This window comes from Coturnix japonica, chromosome 1 (genome assembly GCF_054131305.1).
Source record: "Coturnix japonica strain WE chromosome 1, WE-NBRP24, whole genome shotgun sequence".
Classification (NCBI taxonomy): domain Eukaryota; kingdom Metazoa; phylum Chordata; class Aves; order Galliformes; family Phasianidae; genus Coturnix; species Coturnix japonica.
The window spans coordinates 119,505,575-119,525,510 of record NC_140663.1 but is presented as its reverse complement, the minus strand read 5'-3'; the positions used below and the strand labels follow the sequence as shown (position 1 = coordinate 119,525,510).

Genomic DNA, 19,936 nt, shown 5'->3' with positions numbered 1-19,936 from the left:
TATCTGGCACATTTCCTACTTTGTGATTAACAATAAAACATTGTAAATAAAGGCCAACATTTTTAATGCTTCGCAAGCATCATAATGAGAAAAAATGTTAGAGAAGAGGTTCTGTGGCCCTCCTACCAAAGTTCGTGCTTCTCCATCATTGTCCCCAAGAATTCGGTTGATGTTAATAGACTGGCCAAATTCTGTTGTGAGCAGTTTCCGTAGTCTCTGCAAAGCCCACATTCTATGGCCAGCAGCTAAAGAAACAAAAAGCACACAATACCCAGAATTACCTCAAATAGTAATTTTAACTCCAAAAAAGTAGATTTAAATTTAAGACTTACACCTACCTAAGGCACTCAGTTGAGCACAAGCTGCAAGAGAAGCTGCCAAGCGAGGAACTATACTCCTGTTGGAAGCAAAATTTAAGCGAAAATCCAACAAACACGTAACCAAATCCATTGAGGGACATGAAAGAATGCAACGATCTGAGAGTAGATCTTTGGGGCCTACAAGAAATTAAAAGAAAAGGTAAAAAAAGATTTGAAGATTTGCCCTTTTACTGAAATTAGAACAGAATTAAGAGCAGGATCTGCTGAACAAATATAGCAGTATACAGTGCCAGTCTATATCTGAGTTGGTCCATTTCACCTCCCTTTGAAGGGACTGGAAGAAAGAGGCATTTTCATGACATACAATATCTTAGGTTATAATGGATCCACAAGGATCACTGACAACAACTCCCAGCTCCACACAGGACACTTAAAGAAAGAGTTAAACAATCAACCTAAGAGTATTATCCAAACACCTCTTGAACACCAAAACGTTTAGGGTCGCAACTACCTCCCTGAGAAGCTGGTTTCAGTGCTTGACCACTCTCCTCTCAGTAAAGAACTGTTCATTAATGCCCAATCTGAACTATCTCTGACTCTAGCTTTAAACCATACCCTTGAGTCATACCAGCCACCATATATTTCATCTAATTTCATGAATTCATTATGGAAAATACTGATATATGTATCACATTAATTGTTTCCCAGAAGTAACCTCCCTTCACAAACAGAGACAAACTAGAGCAACTATAAAACATTTTTTCTCTCCCTTATGTAGAGGTGCACTTCTCAGGACTCTGTTGAAAATGTTTGCTATTTATGAAAGAAAACATTCCCTTATAATGAATATAAATGAACAATTAACCTCTGGCATGTAAATATTTAAATTACATTGGTAAATATACTCTCATCCTTCCATAAATGAGATATACGCTTTACCTGCAGCTGGCATGATAGGATAAACAGTGAATCGCCATCCCCATCCATTTACAGAGCCATCACTGATGAACTTCCACTTCAGCTCATCCCCTGGAATTCGTAACTCGCTAGACCAATCTGACCACTCACGACCTGTTACAGTAAGTAATATGAACATGTTCACGTATGCTGACCAAACCAATGCAATCTACTCAGCAATAACAACTTCTCTCTAAGGTAATTTTAATACTACAAACATCACATAAATATAGTTCAAAAGAAAAGTGTATGTGGAACACGTGTACACACCTATAATGATGCTATATAACCAAAACACAAGTCTTAAACAGTTCAATTACCGCTTCTACTGCATGTCTTCAGCGCTTTTAATACCACTTTCAAAAGTCAATGATGAGCTCTTTCTACAACCCCACTGTCCTGTTTTCAAATTATATTTTCATATTAGAAAAATATATTAAAACATTAAGCTTTAGGTTTTTTTCCAATCAAAAACAACTCAATATTAGAACACATAAAGATGTGCATTTGAAACAGTTTGGGGAAAAAGTTGTTCACAGTAAAAGCTCACATTAGAAGTGATGAAAAATGTTAAGTATAGGTAGTACTACTTAGATTCTTGCACATGAGTTCACGCATGGAAAGGGTTAATGTAAGATTTGATGAGATTTAAAATATTCCTCTATCACCTACTGGAAGGCAACAGCGCTTAAAAATGAAATCATAGTGGGATAAAAGATGTGGACATTTCACGTAGAGTCAGGTACACAGACCAGAGCAGACAACAGAAAGACAGAGCCTAGATTCTAGTTTGGGCATTCAACAGAAGAAGAGCATTTGTCTTGACTGTAAAAAAAGATAAAATAAAAAAATAAAATAAAATTTTAAAAAAGATCAAATTTCTGCAACTATTGCTTGAAAAACTCAAAGGGTAGCAAAAAAACAGTATCCTCTTCCAATTGCTTTTCAATCTGTTCAAATATATTTTGATTATACAGAAAATCATACATGGGCTGTGAGTGCTAGAAACTGGGTTTTTTGTTACATTCCAACTGCTCTTAGGAAAAATATTACAACACATATGCCCAAGAGTCTATATATTCAAAGATTCAAGTTCACTCTTGTGTGTCCGTATATAGATCATCCTTCTTTTTTGATTTAGAATGGAATATCAGTTTATACTTTTTCCTCCTTTTTAATGGCACATCGCTCACAAGCACTATGTCACAGATAGTGGTACATTTCATTCAATGTTTAACAGCAAATCACACAAGACACTTTTGAAAAGCACCTGATCGGACGGAAACAATTCTGTTGACACCATCCATGATGGTGAGTGGATCATGACGCCGCTCTGTAGAACACTGGCGATCAAATTCTACTCTCAGTCCCTCAGCACCTAAACAGCAACAAAGAATTTACACACTTCTACAGAGCAATCAATCCCAAAAGCAAATGCAGTACTTTAGAAATCCACACGAAATCAAATGTGACTGTTTGGAAGCCATAGTGCTCATTAATAAGAACAGAAATGTGAACTTGCTTTGGTTTAATGACACTGTTTCTAACTTCTCTTTGAAATACTTAAATTACAGGCAGCTCATGTGAATTGAGCTCATGTGAATCGGGGCCGGCATACAGAAGACTATGTTCAGAACATTCCTAACTGAAGTTGCCATAGCAAAAAATGTCTATTTACAGTTAAGACAAATATCAAAAGGTAAAGGAAACAGAGAGTCTAAGTATCAGTACTGGAGGAAGCACTAGATGAAAATACAGCACAGAAGGAAAAAAGTATTTCCTAATGATCAAGGCTACATGACGAGCGTTCAGTTACTGACCCTGAAAATGACTGCAGTCATTCTCAGCTTTGTAAGTGAACAGGAAATAGCAGTAATACATAGCTGCAGAGAAGCAGTGTAGAGATTTCAGTCACAGGACCCAAACTCGGGTAAATGTGTATTTCACATGACTGAGATGTTCATGCAGTATACAAGTGTTTTAAGAAACAATTTATTATAGCAATAGAACATGTATTATGACCTTAGAAGTTCAATACACATTTTTGTAAGCTGAGAGAAACATTTTACATATGCAGGCTTGCAAGTACCTGAGTTTTATCAACATAACTCTAGGAATCCTATACCTGGTATTTTAACTGTGCCACTAGATGATGTGTCATCAGTATATGGATGGCTGCTTTCTACCACAACTGGTTGTGAAGAGAGGCGGCCACTCTGTGAGTCAGTTGCCACATCTTCTAACTCAGTAACACACAGCTCCAACAACATATCAGCTACCTGATTCAAGAAAAAGACACACACCTAAGAATCAAGCTTATGAAAACAGAATATGGTTAGTTCAAGAACATTAAGCCAACTATCATTCATTATCACTTAAAAGAAAAAAAAAACATGTATTCTGATTCATAAACTATCACATTAATTTAGAATTTGAAAAAAATAAAAAGTGAATGCCAAAACGACTAATGTTTCCCATTAAATTATAATGCATAAACCAATAGATTAGTGAAAGGTGTAAATACATAACAAATATGCAGCATTAAAATGTACTGTTTAGAGAAAAAACTCCAATTATACTCATTTTTGAAGAGCAGTTTCAAACAAAAACTCTGAGCAGGGAAAAAAAGGTTTTAAATGTGCCCATTAATGCCTGAACAATTAAAAAATATTGATACATAATTAATGTATTTAATTGGAGTAGAAGGGATATGACTACATGTCAAATCTGGAATAGAATATCATTGATATATATGATCGTTACAAGGAATTTAAAGATTTGGGGAAAAAAAATGTTTAATGGTTTCTGAATTACCACTTTGTTACTCTTATAGCATCTGTTAGAGTGGCCTCGCACAATCCTGGTTTAATAGAACAGATACACCCTAGGATTTCACTTTTTTAAAGTACAGCTGTCTTGTCATTTATATAATTAATTAAATAAAAAAAAAAAACTCAGAATTATTAGCAAAGTCATTATTTATCTTCTTGATTAGTAAAAATAGAAATTCAAACTCAAACAAGAGCTTTGCATAATCACTTCCAATGTTCCAAAGCAGACTCTAAGCAGTGCAGAGCTACAAATGAAATCTGTCATATGAGCATCTCAAAGCAAATTCATCATTACTCATTAGAAAAATATTAAAGAAACTTTAAAAACATTCAGTTCACCCTCATAAGAAGATAATATATGCTACAGCTATGACTGTCATATTCTTTTGTATAGCTTTTGGTTGCCAGTATTACAACATTCATCCACAGTTTGTTAGTTGTCCATGGAAAACTCACACCCATTTACATTTTGCAAATGTTTTTTCAAATTCTTGGTTAATTCAGCTTCATGCTTTGACAGAATGATAAACCATATATATATGATTTATATATCAAATTATATATGCATATTATGGTATAAATATCAGACATGTTTACATTTATTTCAAATGAATATATTCATGTAGCTTTTCCATTACAGTCATTAAGGTTCAGATACATTAAGTTCAACTCTAATTTTCATGCTTACTAAGCTTCCCAGAATATCAAACTGTACCACAAATAGAAGAAAATATTCCAGTAAGCTAAAAATATCAAGGACATCGTTAAAAATACAAGATAACAAAATCTGACCTGTGGGTAAGCTGTGCCCATACCAGACAGAACAGCTGAGAGAACATCTCTTCCCTTTTCACCAGCTCGGTTGGAGACAGCAAGCTTTAGCAGGTCAACCATGACTCGCGTGTCATCTGGGACTAATAGACTGGTAAACTCATCCAAGTACTGAGGTTCTGGGCCAGACACTTTACTTTGGCTTTCTACATCCTACAAAACAAATTGCAGAAAGATTTAGACAGGGAAGATGAAAGAGGAAGCTCACTGAATGCAAACATATTAACTTGTCTGAAGAAGTTTGAAAGTAGTTTAAGACACAATTCGTAATTCTGGGACTACATGGTCTCAGAATTTACCTACTGTTAAATCAGTTTCTCAAGTGAAAAAGCATCCCTAAACTGAATTCCTTCAGCTTCATAAAAAAAGAAAAAGTAACAGTAATCACTCAGTTTTTGAATATACTTTAAAAATACGGTAATTTACAGAGTAATTTTAAATGATCTAAAACAGTAGAACTGTTCAGTAAAAGCACTGTAAGGACTTAAGTTTTAAGGAAGGCATTGACAATATTACTTCTTTGGTTTTTGTCATCGTTTCTGCAATGATGCTGGCAGCTCCAGGATCATCTGTGACTGGAATGAAAGGACGGGAAGAGGCAGCAGCAGCTGAGGGAGTTACAGCAGATGGCGTCACAGCATCTTCTGAAGAAACAACCTTACCAAAAAGAACAAACATAACAAAGGCTGCAATGAGAGACTACAAATCCTTTAGGAGTGCAATTATTTTTCAGAAGGGTTTCTGTTCAAAGATAGCAGCAATTCAAATACAGTCGTAAGTCCAAATACAACAGATTCATCCCCTGTTTTTCTAGCTCCTATTTTATGTTCCTAACATAAGCCAGCAACAACACCCACATACTACAAAACACACACAATAGAACATCAGTGCCTGCAGTGGAGTCTGCAATGCAGAAGACAACCCCAAACAACACATGTCAAATTAGTAGCCTGTGAAGGAAAAGATCTTTAGCAGCAAGTCTTCTTTATGGTTCTACTAGCAGTTCAAAATCAAGCAAGTGGCCATCTAGGCTCTTCTGTCTACATTAGTTAATGTAAGTTTACAATGATGTCCCATTAAATTATTGTTGAAAAGTCTCTTAACCCAGATTTTTTTAAATCATTCTTGTAAAATTACTTTAATATCTGATCAAATAATAAACATTTTAAAACCAACTTTAAAATGCTAATAGAAACCCAATTGCATTTTAATGACATACTGCATGCTGAAAGTTCAAAGTTGATTTCACCAAAAGTTTGATTTTCCAAATGTGACATACATAAAGCACCCATTCCATAAACTAGCGTATGAAAACTGCTACTTTACTACCAAACAAAATACTACACATATAGATACGTATATATATGTATATAAGTATGTAAAATACTATATATTATAAGATATATAACAACTTTACTGTTAAACAATGTGGAAAAAATTCTTTTGACACTACCTCTCCTCTCCTGTCCTGCCATGGGTTTGGGCTCAGCCTCTCTTCTATATCTCCTACAAGCATGCATTCATCTCCACTTCCAGGGCTTCCTGTAGAAGCAGCATCTGATGGGGGGGCTGGCGATGAAGAGGGACATTCTACTGGTGCAATCATACTTGCAGGCATCAGTGCTCCAACGACTGCATCCCTGAAATCATTTAGGACAGATTTATTTAAGCCTAATTGTTCTCCTTTGTTGAACTAGAAAAAAAAAATGTTATAATCTTGGCTTAATAAAATAAGCAAAGGTTTCCACAGACAGTGTTTAGCTCCATTCCTAAAGTGAAATGCTTGAATGCCTTAAAGTCATATCTTTTTACATGAGTTCTCCTCTTGATAAATTTTATCAGCAATACTCTGTTCTCTACCAACAAGGAATGGTAAAGTTTTACTATTCTTTCAACCCTGTTCCCTGCTGCTTCTTCCACTACACCTGTCATGACATATTTATACCCTATTACACAGCTTCTTTGAGTATTCCTGAATAAACGTTTTTCCCCAGGTACTGAAAGCTTCTCATTCTAAAGAAATCTAATATGAACTTCAAAAGAAAATTTAAATGAAGCTTAGCCCTATCCTGAGAAGTCCAAACTCGTAAAACAATTTACAGCTGACTCAAGAGGCAGTGAAAGATGGTACAGTATGACATACACTTCTCTTTAAAACAAAGGAATATTTGCATACCCACCTGGCATACATGATCTGTAATGCCATCAGAATATGGGATAATGCCTGCTGTTTGGCAACATTCCCATCAAGTGACAGGAGAATCTTAGCAAGGGAAGGGCGATTCGGCTTCGAACTATTTGCACCGCTAATCTTGTTACTGGCAGCAGAAGAATCTGCATCTGAAGGGACACCTGAAGTAAGGGGGGCGGAAAGAGAAGGCAGTTGTTTCTGTTTTACTAAAGGTGTATGACATATTCAGAACTTAATGATCTAATTTCTGGGTAGGTCATTACAGATCATAGCATCATAAGATAGTTGACACTGGAAAGGATCACTGGGTCCATCTGCTTCAAGCTCTGCTTCATGCAGCAAAGCTTCCCAGAACAGGGCACCTAGGCCTACATCCAGGCAGCTTTCAGAGGTGCCTGCCTGGGAATGCTATGCCAGTGCTCTGTCATAAACACAGTAAAGTGGCTGTAAATCTAAGTCTAAATGACATTTTTAAACTGCAGTTCCTAGAGTTACAATACTGGAATCAATACTGAAGCTTTTCAGCAAATGCCTTCATAAAATAGTGTTCCACCTTTTCACTTATTCATGAAGAATGGGATAACATATAAATATTTTAGTGATCAGCATATAAAACAAATTTTACTTAAGCAGAAATTTTTCAAACAACATTAATAATAATTAGGCATCTGAAAAACACTAAATAAATATTCTATATATATAGTTCTTACTCTCTTTAAAATACACAGTTTTCAAAGAAAGTTTAATGTAAAACTTTCCTGTCTTTTCTCAGCAATTCTTAGTCACTTCAGAAACAAAAGAAAGCAGTAGCGTAAAAACTATAGCACGAGATAGCATGTAACAAGGTCAGCATTATAGTAGCATCCTTCTATCACATCCACAATGTTCTACTCTACATTAAAAGACAAAGCCTTTTAACATTTGATGAAGTATTTTGCACTTTACTTAGAACAAGCCCCTTGTAATCTCCCATTTTCAGAAAGAGGTTTTGTTTTGTTCAGTTTGGATGGGGGTGTTTCCTCATATTGGATGTTTTTGGATCTTCTGTGTTTTCACTTGTTTGCTGTCTTTTAGTTTTCTTTAGACAGTGTTCTTTTCGCACTCTCCTATCAACTGTCAAACCACACACACACCTAACTCTACCCTGGCATAAAAAACCATAATACGATATCTACCAACCAAGATAAGAAGCACCTAAAGGGTCCCTCGCTGTCTGGAAAAGTACCGGTTCATGAACAGATGGTGTAGCTACATCCACTGTTGTCCATGCTACACTGTGGGAAGAACCACAAGCAACTCGAGTGATTTTCTGGCCTTCCAAGCCCTGTACAAGAGTGGGCTTTCTATTGACTGTAGTAGTTCCATTCCCTTGTTGCCCATGGTCATTGTCACCCCAAGCGTAAACCTGCCAAAAGACATTTCAGTTCATTAATTCACCTCAGTGGTTGCCTCATTTCCTTACAAGTTCTACAGCAAAACCTTAGCGATCAGCTGATCAATTATACAATGTTGAAAGTGAATTACTAAATTGAAAGAATCGATTTCATAGTAATTACAACAGATGTCTGAATCAACACCATAATAATTACAATTCTGGTTAACAGCAGAAGAAGCTACAAAACATTATGACCATTACTATGTTTTAGCGGTGATAAGCAGAAAACAGATCATGTAGATAATCCACAAAGTAGGAAAATCTTACAAAAGCTACTAAGGTGACAATTGAAGTCCAATATTAATATGCATTCTAATATATTTGAATTATAGCAAAATATACATATATATATATTCCATTTAATCACCACTGATGCTATTACAGTCTTCTTCAACAGATTTTCTTCATGGATGGAGGAAAAAGGGGAAAGAAGGGTGATAAGTAACATACCTGTCCAGTGTCAGTAACTGCTAGACAGTGGAGGGCGCCTACTGCCACATGCACGATCTTTTTGCCCCTCAGACCCTCCACTACTTGAGGCTTTCGTACGTGTACATCAGTGCCATGACCTAGCCTGAAGTAATCTCCCTTACCCCTAAAAGAGACATAAAAATAAAAGCAAAATTCAGGACAATTGTAGTGCTCACACATTCCTTTGTCAATTTTCACTGGGATTAAAATAGCAAACTCTTCAAAACTGCATAAACAAAGGATAACTGCAAGTTAAACGAGAGTTTCTAGGGGCCAACGACAAATGAGAACTCTACTAAAGCCTTTTCTCCCTTTTAATAAGAGAAGTAACTTTTAAAATAGTCTTGTGGATTTCTCTACTTTATTCATCAATTGCTGGCAAATAATATAACAACAACAACACAATTTTATAACATCCTAGGTTTTATATATGTCAAACAGGTCAATTTATACCCAAAGATGGGCTAGGACCTAGAGCTTTAGAACCTAATATTGATCCGTATTACAGAAATTGACTAATTCTACACAAAGATTTATGAACTTAAAAAGTGAGGCTTGTGCTCAAAACAAAAGCAGAAACAAAGAGAAGAAAAATAAAAAGGGTCACTATTGACAACCCAGTGGCTTTCCCAGCAGCAATGAACTCTGCAGTGTTCTGTGTGTTTTTGAGGTAGTCCTTTCCATCCACTCCACATTTCCTTACTTATGTGACTCTTCATTCTTGTTATTTCCTGACTCTATCTATCTCTGTTTTAACTGCAGGCTATGGTTCTCACGCTCTCTTTTTTCCCCCACTCTGCTCCAAAGTCTTAATTTAATATTCCTTGTCATATTTCATTGCCCGCAAGAAAGAAAATGTTCAGTGAGACTCAGGCATTCTGGCAGGATCCAACACATAACTCAGCATGCTACAAGACAGAGTGAGCAATTGAACAGATCACAGCTTTTCTCTATGAGCTTCCTATTTAAAAGACAAAGTCAGCACACAGATGAAGCACAGATGGGGTTAAAGCAATCAAATAGCAGTGAACACAACGCATACTTAGTAATTGCTTTATTAATATTTTCTGGCAAATTTCACATACCATGTCCATACCACTCCTGACTTGGTCAGTGCCAACGAGAACTGTGCACCACACTCAATCTGACATACGCCTTGGCCGTTTAGTCTTTCAATGTTTTGAGGAATGTTGCATCCTTCACTTCCACCTCGGCCCAGTTTTCCAAAATCACCATCACCCCAAGAAAACACCAATCCTAACAAACAACAAACTGTAGGTCAAACAATGATCACAGTATTCCAACGTGCCAGAAAGCTTCTGGAACAAGATATTCCTACCTTCATCTGTCAGAGCAAGAGTCTGAGCATCTCTGCTTCCACAAGCAACCTGAATTACTCTGTGGCCAAGGAGCACTTTAACCTGCAAAAGAGAAAAAGAGATGTTTCAAATACATTAATTATGTTTTTAAAACTTAACAAACATTTTCAAGCTGTTACATTTGATGTCCAGGTTTGTCAAGTCCTGCTTACTCAAGATCCAACACTGCTCTGTGACAGTTGTGTCAAAACAGATGCATGACATGTATGCTCAAAACAGCACTAGCTGCTCTGAATCATGTTCCAAGAAAAAGCAAGAGCGGCTGCATCTTTTTGGCCCTCCTGAAACAGCACATCAGAGGTAGGCATACCAAAGGGTAAAGCAAATCCAAAACAAAAGTCTTCATACTGCACTCATGGTTTTGGATTTGCTTTACCCTTATTCTACAATTTACTAAATAAACACATTCACATTTCTTCAGAGATGAGAAACACTTATTTTACCATCTTCGGCTTCAGCTGTGTAGTATTATCTCCATGTCCTAACCTTCCATATTCTCCAAGGCCCCATGTATACAGCTCACCACTAGAAGTAATGGCAGCACTGTGGGAGCTGCCACAAGCAATATCACGGATACGTTTAGTTTTCAGTGCTTCTATCAATCTGGGTTTATCACAATTCCTAAAGAAAGTAAATAAACAGTATATCATTATTTTTTGAAGAGTTGCACAGTACATTACGTTCTACAATTCAAAAATTTTTGTACAGAAAATTGTCAGTAACATAAAGATAAATAAAATGCAAGTGGTTATTCCAATATTAATGCCTTATTACCACCACGAGTTTTAAATTTATACCATTTAAACATACCTTAATGTATTTCAATGTACTTTTTCTAATACTGTTGTATAAGATTATACAAGAGTCACTACTCATGTTTTATAAACATATATATGGCTTCTGTGAAACACTCTGAAATTCTCCCATGACATTCCTACAGCAAAAATTCCACGTCTCTCTTTTAATGTTACAAAAAATGCAAGACAACTGAACAATAAAATATTAACATTAACAACTTTCCTTTTCAGAGGTTTGACAACAACACAACACAGAATATTTATTTGTTGTCACATCCACAAACACCTGAGTTGGGCATTATAATTTTCAGTGTATTCTAAGCAGCTTTTTGGAATATACCAGACTGATAAACAAAGATTTTCTCCCCTGTGGGCTATGTCTGTCCTTTTTCTTCCAAAGCTTTGTTCCATGCCGCATACAAAGAAAAATGCTGACAAATTTAATTTTTCTGGTCAAAAAACAGGCATACAAAAAAACTTGCAGAGTTGCAGTAGGAGCTGCTAGTGCTCAGGAATGTAAAATCAGTTCAGTTTTACATGTCAAGGTAGCTCAGTAAGCCTCATAACAGCAACAGTAAACTCAGACTCTGGAAGTATATTATTTTATCAGTAACATTCAAAGAGACTAATAAAGACATCTACTGAAACTGCTGCCAATGCTTCACTATTGGCGTACACTGATGAAAAAAAAATATTTTCACAACACAGATGTTTTATTTCTGTTAAGATAAAAATTCTGCCATTGTCAGCAGTGGTATTGCATGTCATAGCACAGCTATAAACAAATCTTCTCTTACTATAAGCCAGATAAAACTGGTATCCTTACATTCGACTGAAGTGACCAAGTTTACCATCATCTCCTTCACCCCATGAAAATATCTTTCCATCTACAGTTAACGCCATAGCATGCCGGCCACCTGAAAATGTAAATGTAAATTTAAGTGTTTGAGCAGGCAGAGAAGGTCAAGGCAAAAATTTCAGAGACTTGACACTGCTCTGTATTTATGATGTAGTTGCATGAGTCTTTTTACCCACAGTTAGTTATGTTCTTAGGAGCTTCAATGTGCTATAATTTAAAACAAAACATTTGTGACTGTAGGCTTCCTGGAACATTAAAAATAGAAATATCAACTTAATTTGCTATTTTTAATGCTGCAAGGAAATATATATATATTGTATATATATTTGTGTATACACACACACACACACACACATATATATATATATATATTTGTATATATATATACACACACACACACACTCACACATATATATATTCTGGTGCATCACAGCACTAAAGAAACTACAAAACAATTTCTAATTTTAGGCTTAATGTTCCAGTTATATATGCGAAAATAACAACAGACAGTACCTGAGTGAACAGCCACCTTCTTTACAACATAGTTACTGAGAGCTGTTATCTGGCGGGGAATAGGCACAGTTCCACTGGATATTCCTAAACCCAGCCTTCCATTTGTGGCTTCTCCACAAGCGTATACCTTACCCTCTACAGTCACTAAAAGCGTGGAAAAAAAAAAAAAAAGAACAAAAATAGTTTGTAATACCATTAATGTTTCACAAATGGAAATTTATTTCTGCCCTTGAACAATGATACATACTTTAAGCTTGTATTACCTGCAAAAAGGCTTTTGGATCCTCCAGCTACTTGTACAACATTCAAGGCAGATAGGGTTTCAGAAAATGAAGGAACCTTTATCTAGGGTAGACAGGAAACAGAAATCATTCTAACATATTTTGCAGCTGTATACATTATAGAAAAGAGCTATTCTGAAGTGATAAAACTCTTAATCTGACAGTTATCTCTTTTATTATATATGAAAACTCTTCATATTATTTGAACACTTTGCAAATACCCATTAACACAAATCACACAAAAGACAGGAACCAAGAAAGGGCACATAATACAGAAACCAGGATAAGTATAAACCCTGAGGGAAAATGAAATGGGATAAAAACAATCTTTTTCTTTTTAGTATAGTTATTTTCTTGAGAAAAAACTTAGTTCTGAAGAAAAGCATAACAGTAAAATGAACCTAACTGAAAGTGTTAACCAACACACTTTAAATCAGCATACAGAAACAAAAGTATGGTTTTTAGTAACAAAACGCTTTAGCAATCAGGATTCAATTCAAGAGGGAAAAGGAAAAACCCACATGAAACCTATTTTCCTCATTACTACAAAATAGTTTTTAATCAAGCTGATTTTATATATGTATAAAAAAGTGTTTTAAATCAACACACATTAAAACCTGGCTTATTCTCTTTTATAAGAGAGGCAAATATTCAGTTATTTTTAAGCAGCTGAAACAGTTACAATAGATTATTTCACTGCAGTATATGAGTAAAAAAGTCTGTCGGACATTTGTAAACTAGCATTCAAAATCACTATCTTAATTATCAACTTATGTAAATTTTAATACTAATACTTGCTAAGACCTCAAAGATAAATTGTTTAAGTTCATATTAGCATGATTTTTCCACCTAAAGAAGCTTAATATTCATAGATTTAGTTCATATTTATACATGTATTTTATTTTTTTCTTCCCTCACATCTTCAATTTAACTGTCTTATAGTTCTCCCCTTTCCTACATTGAGACAAACACTTCAGTCAAAGAAAGTCAAACTCTGCCTTCAGTATGACTGGAGCACTTCAGAACTTGAGCCCTCACCTTATGGATCAATAGAAGCTAAAGAATGCAGTAGTTTTACCTTTTTCCTCTTAAAAAGCACTCCAACCGACAACAACCTACATTATTTGCAGCATAAATTAACAATTTTAGCATCCCTCCCACCTTGCGTCATACCAGAAATTATGCATGAGCAGTTGCATACTGGCCTGAAATTTCTCTCAAAACACAGTGAAATGTAATGAAAATGAGAAGATATTAATTTAAATTCTCTTTTTTGATTACTGAACTAGCTTCATTTACATGTAATATAAAAGTTCACTCCTACCTGCATTATACACATACAGAAAAACTCTGTCATTGCAATTAAATTTGAGTTGTGTAAGGCTTGCACATTTTATCTTCGGATGTCTATGTTTTATACTAAAGATATTTAAACCACAAACAACATACCTTGGAACCTTTTAGTCCTCCCAACTGATCTTTGTCATTCAGTCCCCAGACAAAAACTTTGGTTCTTATGGTAGCTGCTGATTCCAGCCCAGCTGCCTTCTTTCTAACAAGACTAAGTATATTTGGGGGAAAAAAGTCAGTTTAGCAACCTATATATTATAGCACAACCATATTTTTAATTCAACTACTTATTTTACATTTCTGAATGGTTTCAATATCCAAATGAAATCATCACAATTGAGTGGTATCAATGAAAAATAAAAATGTAAAACTAAACAAAATAAAAAATAGAATCTTATTTAAAAAATAAAAAATAGAATTGTTTTCAGTTTCAGGAATCAAAACGAACTGTACAAAATGCTACCAGCTTACCAGTGTGGTAATTTTCAAGAATTTATCAAAAATGACCTTCCTACAGTTCTGACAAATATATTTCTCTTTTCATTCAATCTAATTAAGTTGCACTCCTCATGATTCATCTTCTGAAAGGAATATATAGAAAGTCTCTTTGCCAACTTTTTTCCATCTGCAGTTACCTACCTCCCAGTGTTAGCTTTGTCATCATCCTCTTCCTCATTATCAGAAGCAAGGAAGGGGACAGCTGCCAAATCCTCATCCTCTGCACGTATACGTCCCAGTATGCTGAGGCCGTGTATTTTGCAGTCAATTCCAGAACTTCTGCACTGCTTGATTGCAATCTCAATATACCTGTGATACTAAGAAGAAAGAACTACATCGCCATCTTTTGGTTCCTCTGCATGTTCACAATAGACAGGAAAGATCTTGAACTTTCGCTTGACTTTGTCACCATAACAAAATTAATCTGCAAATTCAAATATTTTGCTTTTCAGAACTGTATACTCTAAGATACACATTTGGCCTCACAAGTTTGAGAATTATTTTACTTTAAATATCCTGAATATTCAGTACACATTCCTTCTTTCTCTTACTGAAAACATTCAGAACTACTATCTGAAACAAGCTTTACCAACCACTAAAATAAACTCCAGATTAAGCATGCTTGAACGTCACCTTGGCTCCAAGGTATCGTGAATTACATCAGAAACAAAAACTAAAATATATTGACTGCTAGAGCTATTATAGAGTTGCATGATATCACAATAGTGCTTTTGATTCATTTCTTGCAACAAAATAATTTTGAATTTGCATACAAGAATAATTCTCCATACACAAACTTCACTTACTTCTGTACAGTCACTGAGAAGAGGCACTGTGGTGTCTGTAGGATTTATGTTGATTGTCTTTAGCTCTATAAGGTTATTCAAGGAACTGCCTCCTAGAAAATAAAGCATTGAAAGAAAGACATAGTAAAACACAGAGTTTGTGTCATGAACAGATGCTACACATATTGAATAGATTAACAGATATTAAAATGAAACTAAATAAATACAAACTGATGGACATTAATAAAAACAAAAGTATTTTCCAAGCTTCTCAGAGAACATTCTCATACCTGAAACTACAACTAAAGAGGGCATGTAGCTGCTGTCTGCAGGATCCACTACCATCTTTAGTCTGTGAACAAGAACATCTGGAAAAATCTCCAAGCGAATCCAGTGCTAGTGAAAGAAACAATTTCATTTTCAGATAGTGTTCTTAGGACCATTTATGATTAATAAGAGTACACATACTGTTTTTCAAAAATGAACAAAAAGCATTCTTAAGTAGCATAAAAAACATCTACAAGGGTGGAATCCGGCCAGTCTAATTCTCAGTACAAAAGAAACATTAGCAGCAAGTAATTGATTTCATTCAAGAGCAACACTACTGAGAAAGCACACTGCCCTCAGTGGTCAAAAAAGACAGAACACAATGTCAAATCTCTGATTGGTTGGTGAGCACCCACAACCTGAAGGAAGGATGCTTGGGGATACTTCAGCACATCCTCTAAGACAGCACCAAAGCACACTGGAGAGAAGTCTAGTTACAAATCCCAGCACCTACACTGGCCACCAAGCAGTGCTGTGGGCCAATAACAACAGATTAATAAAGGAGGGCAAGAGAGAAGTAGTTCAGAAACAGTTTTCCTTAACACAAACAAAGTCACTTGAGCAAAACATAATCAATGATTGCTAAGAATTGTCATCAATTACTATACTGAAAAGGCTGTTGTAGGCTATGGCCAACTACAGAATAAAATAAAATAATTACCCCGTGTTCCAAAAAAAATCATAAATGTTCCTTACAATTTCCAAGAAATAATGATGCACAGATTAAAAAACGGGCACATTTATTATGAAGAAACACAGAGCTGCACTTCAGATGTCTGTTTTACTACTTACTCTCTTTCTTGAAGTAACAAACACATTAGCAATGTGAGCTAAGTAGTTATACCTATGAAAAGAAAGTAAGCCAAAATAAACCTGTTACAACTTCAGGTTACCTTTCCTTGTGAGCCAGAAGACTGCCAGCACTGCTCACTGCCATCTATAAGACGTGAAGCCTGATTCACAGAAGAAGAGACATTCAGATTCTTCACTATTCTTGACCAATCATCCAGTAACATTCCCCTCTGGCTACTATGCCGTCTCTTCAGCTGTTTTCCAGAACGCCCACAAAACACTGGAGACTGACCTGCATTGTTAAATGAAACAAAATTGGTTTTATTAAACCCATAAGCAATGTGAAAGGAAATAGAAGAAATCAAAGACTCCAGACACATAGTCTCAAGGTAGAAAATGTAAGAATGCCAGCAGAACTTGAAATCGATTCCTTTTTAAAACAAGTTGCAAGTACTTCATCTGAATACACATTTTCATGCCTGTCATCTGTGGTGTCACGTTTTTGGTTCTTATGACCGATTTGTAAACCAAGCATGATTCAGTAAATAAAATAAGTATTGCAAAATTACAGAAAATTAGTATCTTTAGACATTACCAAGAGCCATTACTAAAATCATAAAGAATAATTCCTACAATATTCCTTCATTTTGAAATGTAAATCAAAATTTATGGCCATGCATACATGCAGTACAAAAAACAGCCCCACAATGTATGAATCCTGTACACTAGTAGAAAATACGAAAACTGTAAAGCCAACCCTCAACAGAAATCCCCTATAGGACAGCAGACATAGCTATCTTAAGTCATTCAAATTCTGAAGCTTCCTAAGGAATGAGGAAGGTTAGTGAGCCCTATTTTTCTTCCCTGCAAAAATTTACTTCTATGTCCCTTCACTGATGTTCATAAGCTTCTAGTAAGTCTGACAAAAATAAAAGTGCAACTTCTCCCCCATTTACACAGTGCAACAAATAGGAAAATAAATACACAGTATAATATCTGTACAGTCATATTAAGTAATTTCTTAATAGGATGTCCTTTCTTGCCCTTTAAACAAACCATCACACAAACACAATGCATGTTCAAAATTTTTAGTAGGGTGTTGGTTTCGTTCCTTTTCCAAACTAATTTGAATGGTGAGCATAACCTTGCAAGTGCTAGGTATTACACTGAATTATAGATAGGTGGAAAGAAAAGAAACAAAATCTTGTTTCAGGTACTGATAACAATGGAAAACCCAAAGATTCGGGAGTTAGAATGGCTGAACTGTTCTTGCCTTGGAAGGAAAAGATTCTGACGAATCTCTCAAAAGGTTTCCGTTTATGTCATACCACTCTGGAGTCTCCACACCATGGAGGAACTAAGGCAACAGCCACCACACGCTAAGCAAAAGTGTTACATAGTCTAAGAATGAATCTTAGGTATTTCAGAGTTCTACTGGTTGTCCTGAGGATTCATTCACATATGTTTAAACTGAAAAGGCTGATTATATTATTTTTCTCTTCAATTCTGACAGAAATTTTGCCGTGTAGCCATATTTTTTTAAATTTATGTAACACTACAAAGAACACTTAAGGGTTGACATTTTGGTACACATGCAATGATTAACACCACTATGATGTGTTAAAAACATTCTGTTGTCTAAAGGATGAATCCGAACACTTCCATTACGATAAGAAGCTGTAATTCAAAACTGCCATTTTAAAACATATTCATTGTATTTTAAATATATCTATGAAACACTTGGATTCTGAAACTTACCTGGTTCATTTATTCTGCCAAAAGTATGTCGGGTGTTATGTTTCCTGGTTTTAAAACATGTTTCACAAAAGTCAAAATCATCACAGTTTCTGCATTTGAATCTAGGCCCATTGATAGGAAACATCTGACAGCCATCACACCTGAATTCACAAAAGAACAAAAAGTTTATAAACTTTGAGCAGTTCTCATTGTAGAAGTTAATTGTACCATCAGTCAAGATAACGGATTCAAGACAGTAAGGCCAAAGGATAACCTATACAGACTAATTCATCACTCACGTGACTCCAGGATGAATGCTGGGCACCAGTTCCATTTCTGACAGTAAGCCAGTCCAGTGAGATTGCTGAGGAAAGTCTACAATGACATCTTTTCCATTGGCACTAAAAGCTGTTGCAAAAAAATACAGGAAATACTGTGTGTTACAAATCACTGTGAAATCAAACAGAAAGCGTCCAGCACCATAGTCAACAGATTAATTAAAAAGTTAATTTCATAAGGAATTTTTTATTTTAATGGAGCTATATATTGACATAATCAGACACCCTGAGTAAACTCACAGAGAAAGAAAAGAGGCAAGAAGAATCTTTTTATATATGTATTTATATACAAAAATTAAAGTATTTAGTTATATATAGTTACTTTATATATGTAATATATAGAGAATATATATTCAAACAGAATACAGAAAAATGTATTTATATTTCTTAACTGATTTCCAAGGGAAGAGAGTACTTCTAAGCACAAACAGAATGACCAAAATCTCTTACAAAATTACTGAGGCCCCATGGATAATTTCTGTCTCACTTACAGGCTGCCATTAGTGTACTGCACTTTCATACAAAGTCTTCAATTCACCTATACTTTTTAGATAATAATTACATTTGTGGCTCATCCAGACAAAATATAAATGAGAATCAGGAATGTGCAGGAAGCTGCAGATTCTTAAAGAGCTCAAAAAGAGCTCAAAAATGGGCATTCCCAGAGTATGCATCTCTGAATTTATCACAGACATCAAATATATTCTATTTTCTCATAATTAAGCGACATCCCACACAATATTACGTGTCTAAAAAATTCTCTCCGTTAAACACTGCAGAAAGTCTCTATGGTTTCCAACTTCATTACCTATGACCCATTTTGCACATACATTACCTTTAACAACGCCCACACTTCGGTGAGTAACTGATCCCCATTTGTACTTCGGTGTAGTAACAGAGGTTTTCACTCGCACTTTGTCACCTATCTTGATATGAGAGGCAGAACTCTGTGGTGGGAAACCTAGCAGTTGCAAGAACAAATACATGATAAGTGTTCTTTCCACCCTCCAAAACTAATCTCCCTTTGTATACCAAGCCAGTTTTTTGACAAAAAGAAGTTAACTTTGAAACTTACCTAAAAGCTCAACATGGATATATCTGACCCAGTAAGTACCACCTTTTTGCTGCCAATCACACTGCACATTGAGGTCATGCAATCCATCTCGATCCAGTTTAATAACTTTGCCTACATCTCCTTCACAAACTTCCTCGTAGGTTCTGCAGCACCTAACCATCATCCCCAC

General features: G+C 35.5%; 1 protein-coding gene across 12 annotated transcripts in view; it reads right to left on the bottom strand.

Moving 5' to 3' along the window:
* The window catches only part of HERC2 (HECT and RLD domain containing E3 ubiquitin protein ligase 2), a 95,643-nt gene that overhangs the window by 21,799 nt on the left and 53,908 nt on the right, over positions 1-19,936 (bottom strand). For 9 of the 12 annotated variants that reach the window (XR_014940801.1, XR_014940805.1, XM_015851096.2 and 6 more), the window contains 26 exons: positions 19,768-19,936; positions 19,528-19,653; positions 18,654-18,762; positions 18,376-18,515; positions 16,719-16,909; positions 15,789-15,894; positions 15,520-15,611; positions 14,855-15,030; positions 14,315-14,426; positions 12,848-12,929; positions 12,585-12,728; positions 12,039-12,129; positions 10,859-11,036; positions 10,376-10,457; positions 10,122-10,293; positions 9,016-9,160; positions 8,310-8,535; positions 7,120-7,291; positions 6,393-6,579; positions 5,456-5,596; positions 4,901-5,092; positions 3,403-3,556; positions 2,548-2,655; positions 1,260-1,391; positions 339-497; positions 127-245 (listed from right to left, as the gene is read on the bottom strand). Coding sequence is in view for 10 of the 12 variants with exons in the window: in XM_015851096.2 (XP_015706582.2) it covers positions 127-245; positions 339-497; positions 1,260-1,391; positions 2,548-2,655; positions 3,403-3,556; positions 4,901-5,092; positions 5,456-5,596; positions 6,393-6,579; positions 7,120-7,291; positions 8,310-8,535; positions 9,016-9,160; positions 10,122-10,293; positions 10,376-10,457; positions 10,859-11,036; positions 12,039-12,129; positions 12,585-12,728; positions 12,848-12,929; positions 14,315-14,426; positions 14,855-15,030; positions 15,520-15,611; positions 15,789-15,894; positions 16,719-16,909; positions 18,376-18,515; positions 18,654-18,762; positions 19,528-19,653; positions 19,768-19,936 (3,705 nt within the window). In the remaining 2 variants the exon portion in view is untranslated. Of the gene's footprint in view, positions 1-126; positions 246-338; positions 498-1,259; positions 1,392-2,547; positions 2,656-3,402; positions 3,557-4,900; positions 5,093-5,455; positions 5,597-6,392; positions 6,580-7,119; positions 7,292-8,309; positions 8,536-9,015; positions 9,161-10,121; positions 10,294-10,375; positions 10,458-10,858; positions 11,037-12,038; positions 12,130-12,584; positions 12,729-12,847; positions 12,930-14,314; positions 14,427-14,854; positions 15,138-15,519; positions 15,612-15,788; positions 15,895-16,617; positions 16,670-16,718; positions 16,910-18,375; positions 18,516-18,653; positions 18,763-19,527; positions 19,654-19,767 lie in introns of those variants that run through there. The other 3 variants (XM_015851125.2, XM_085532498.1, XM_085532500.1) reach the window with 3 other exon arrangements.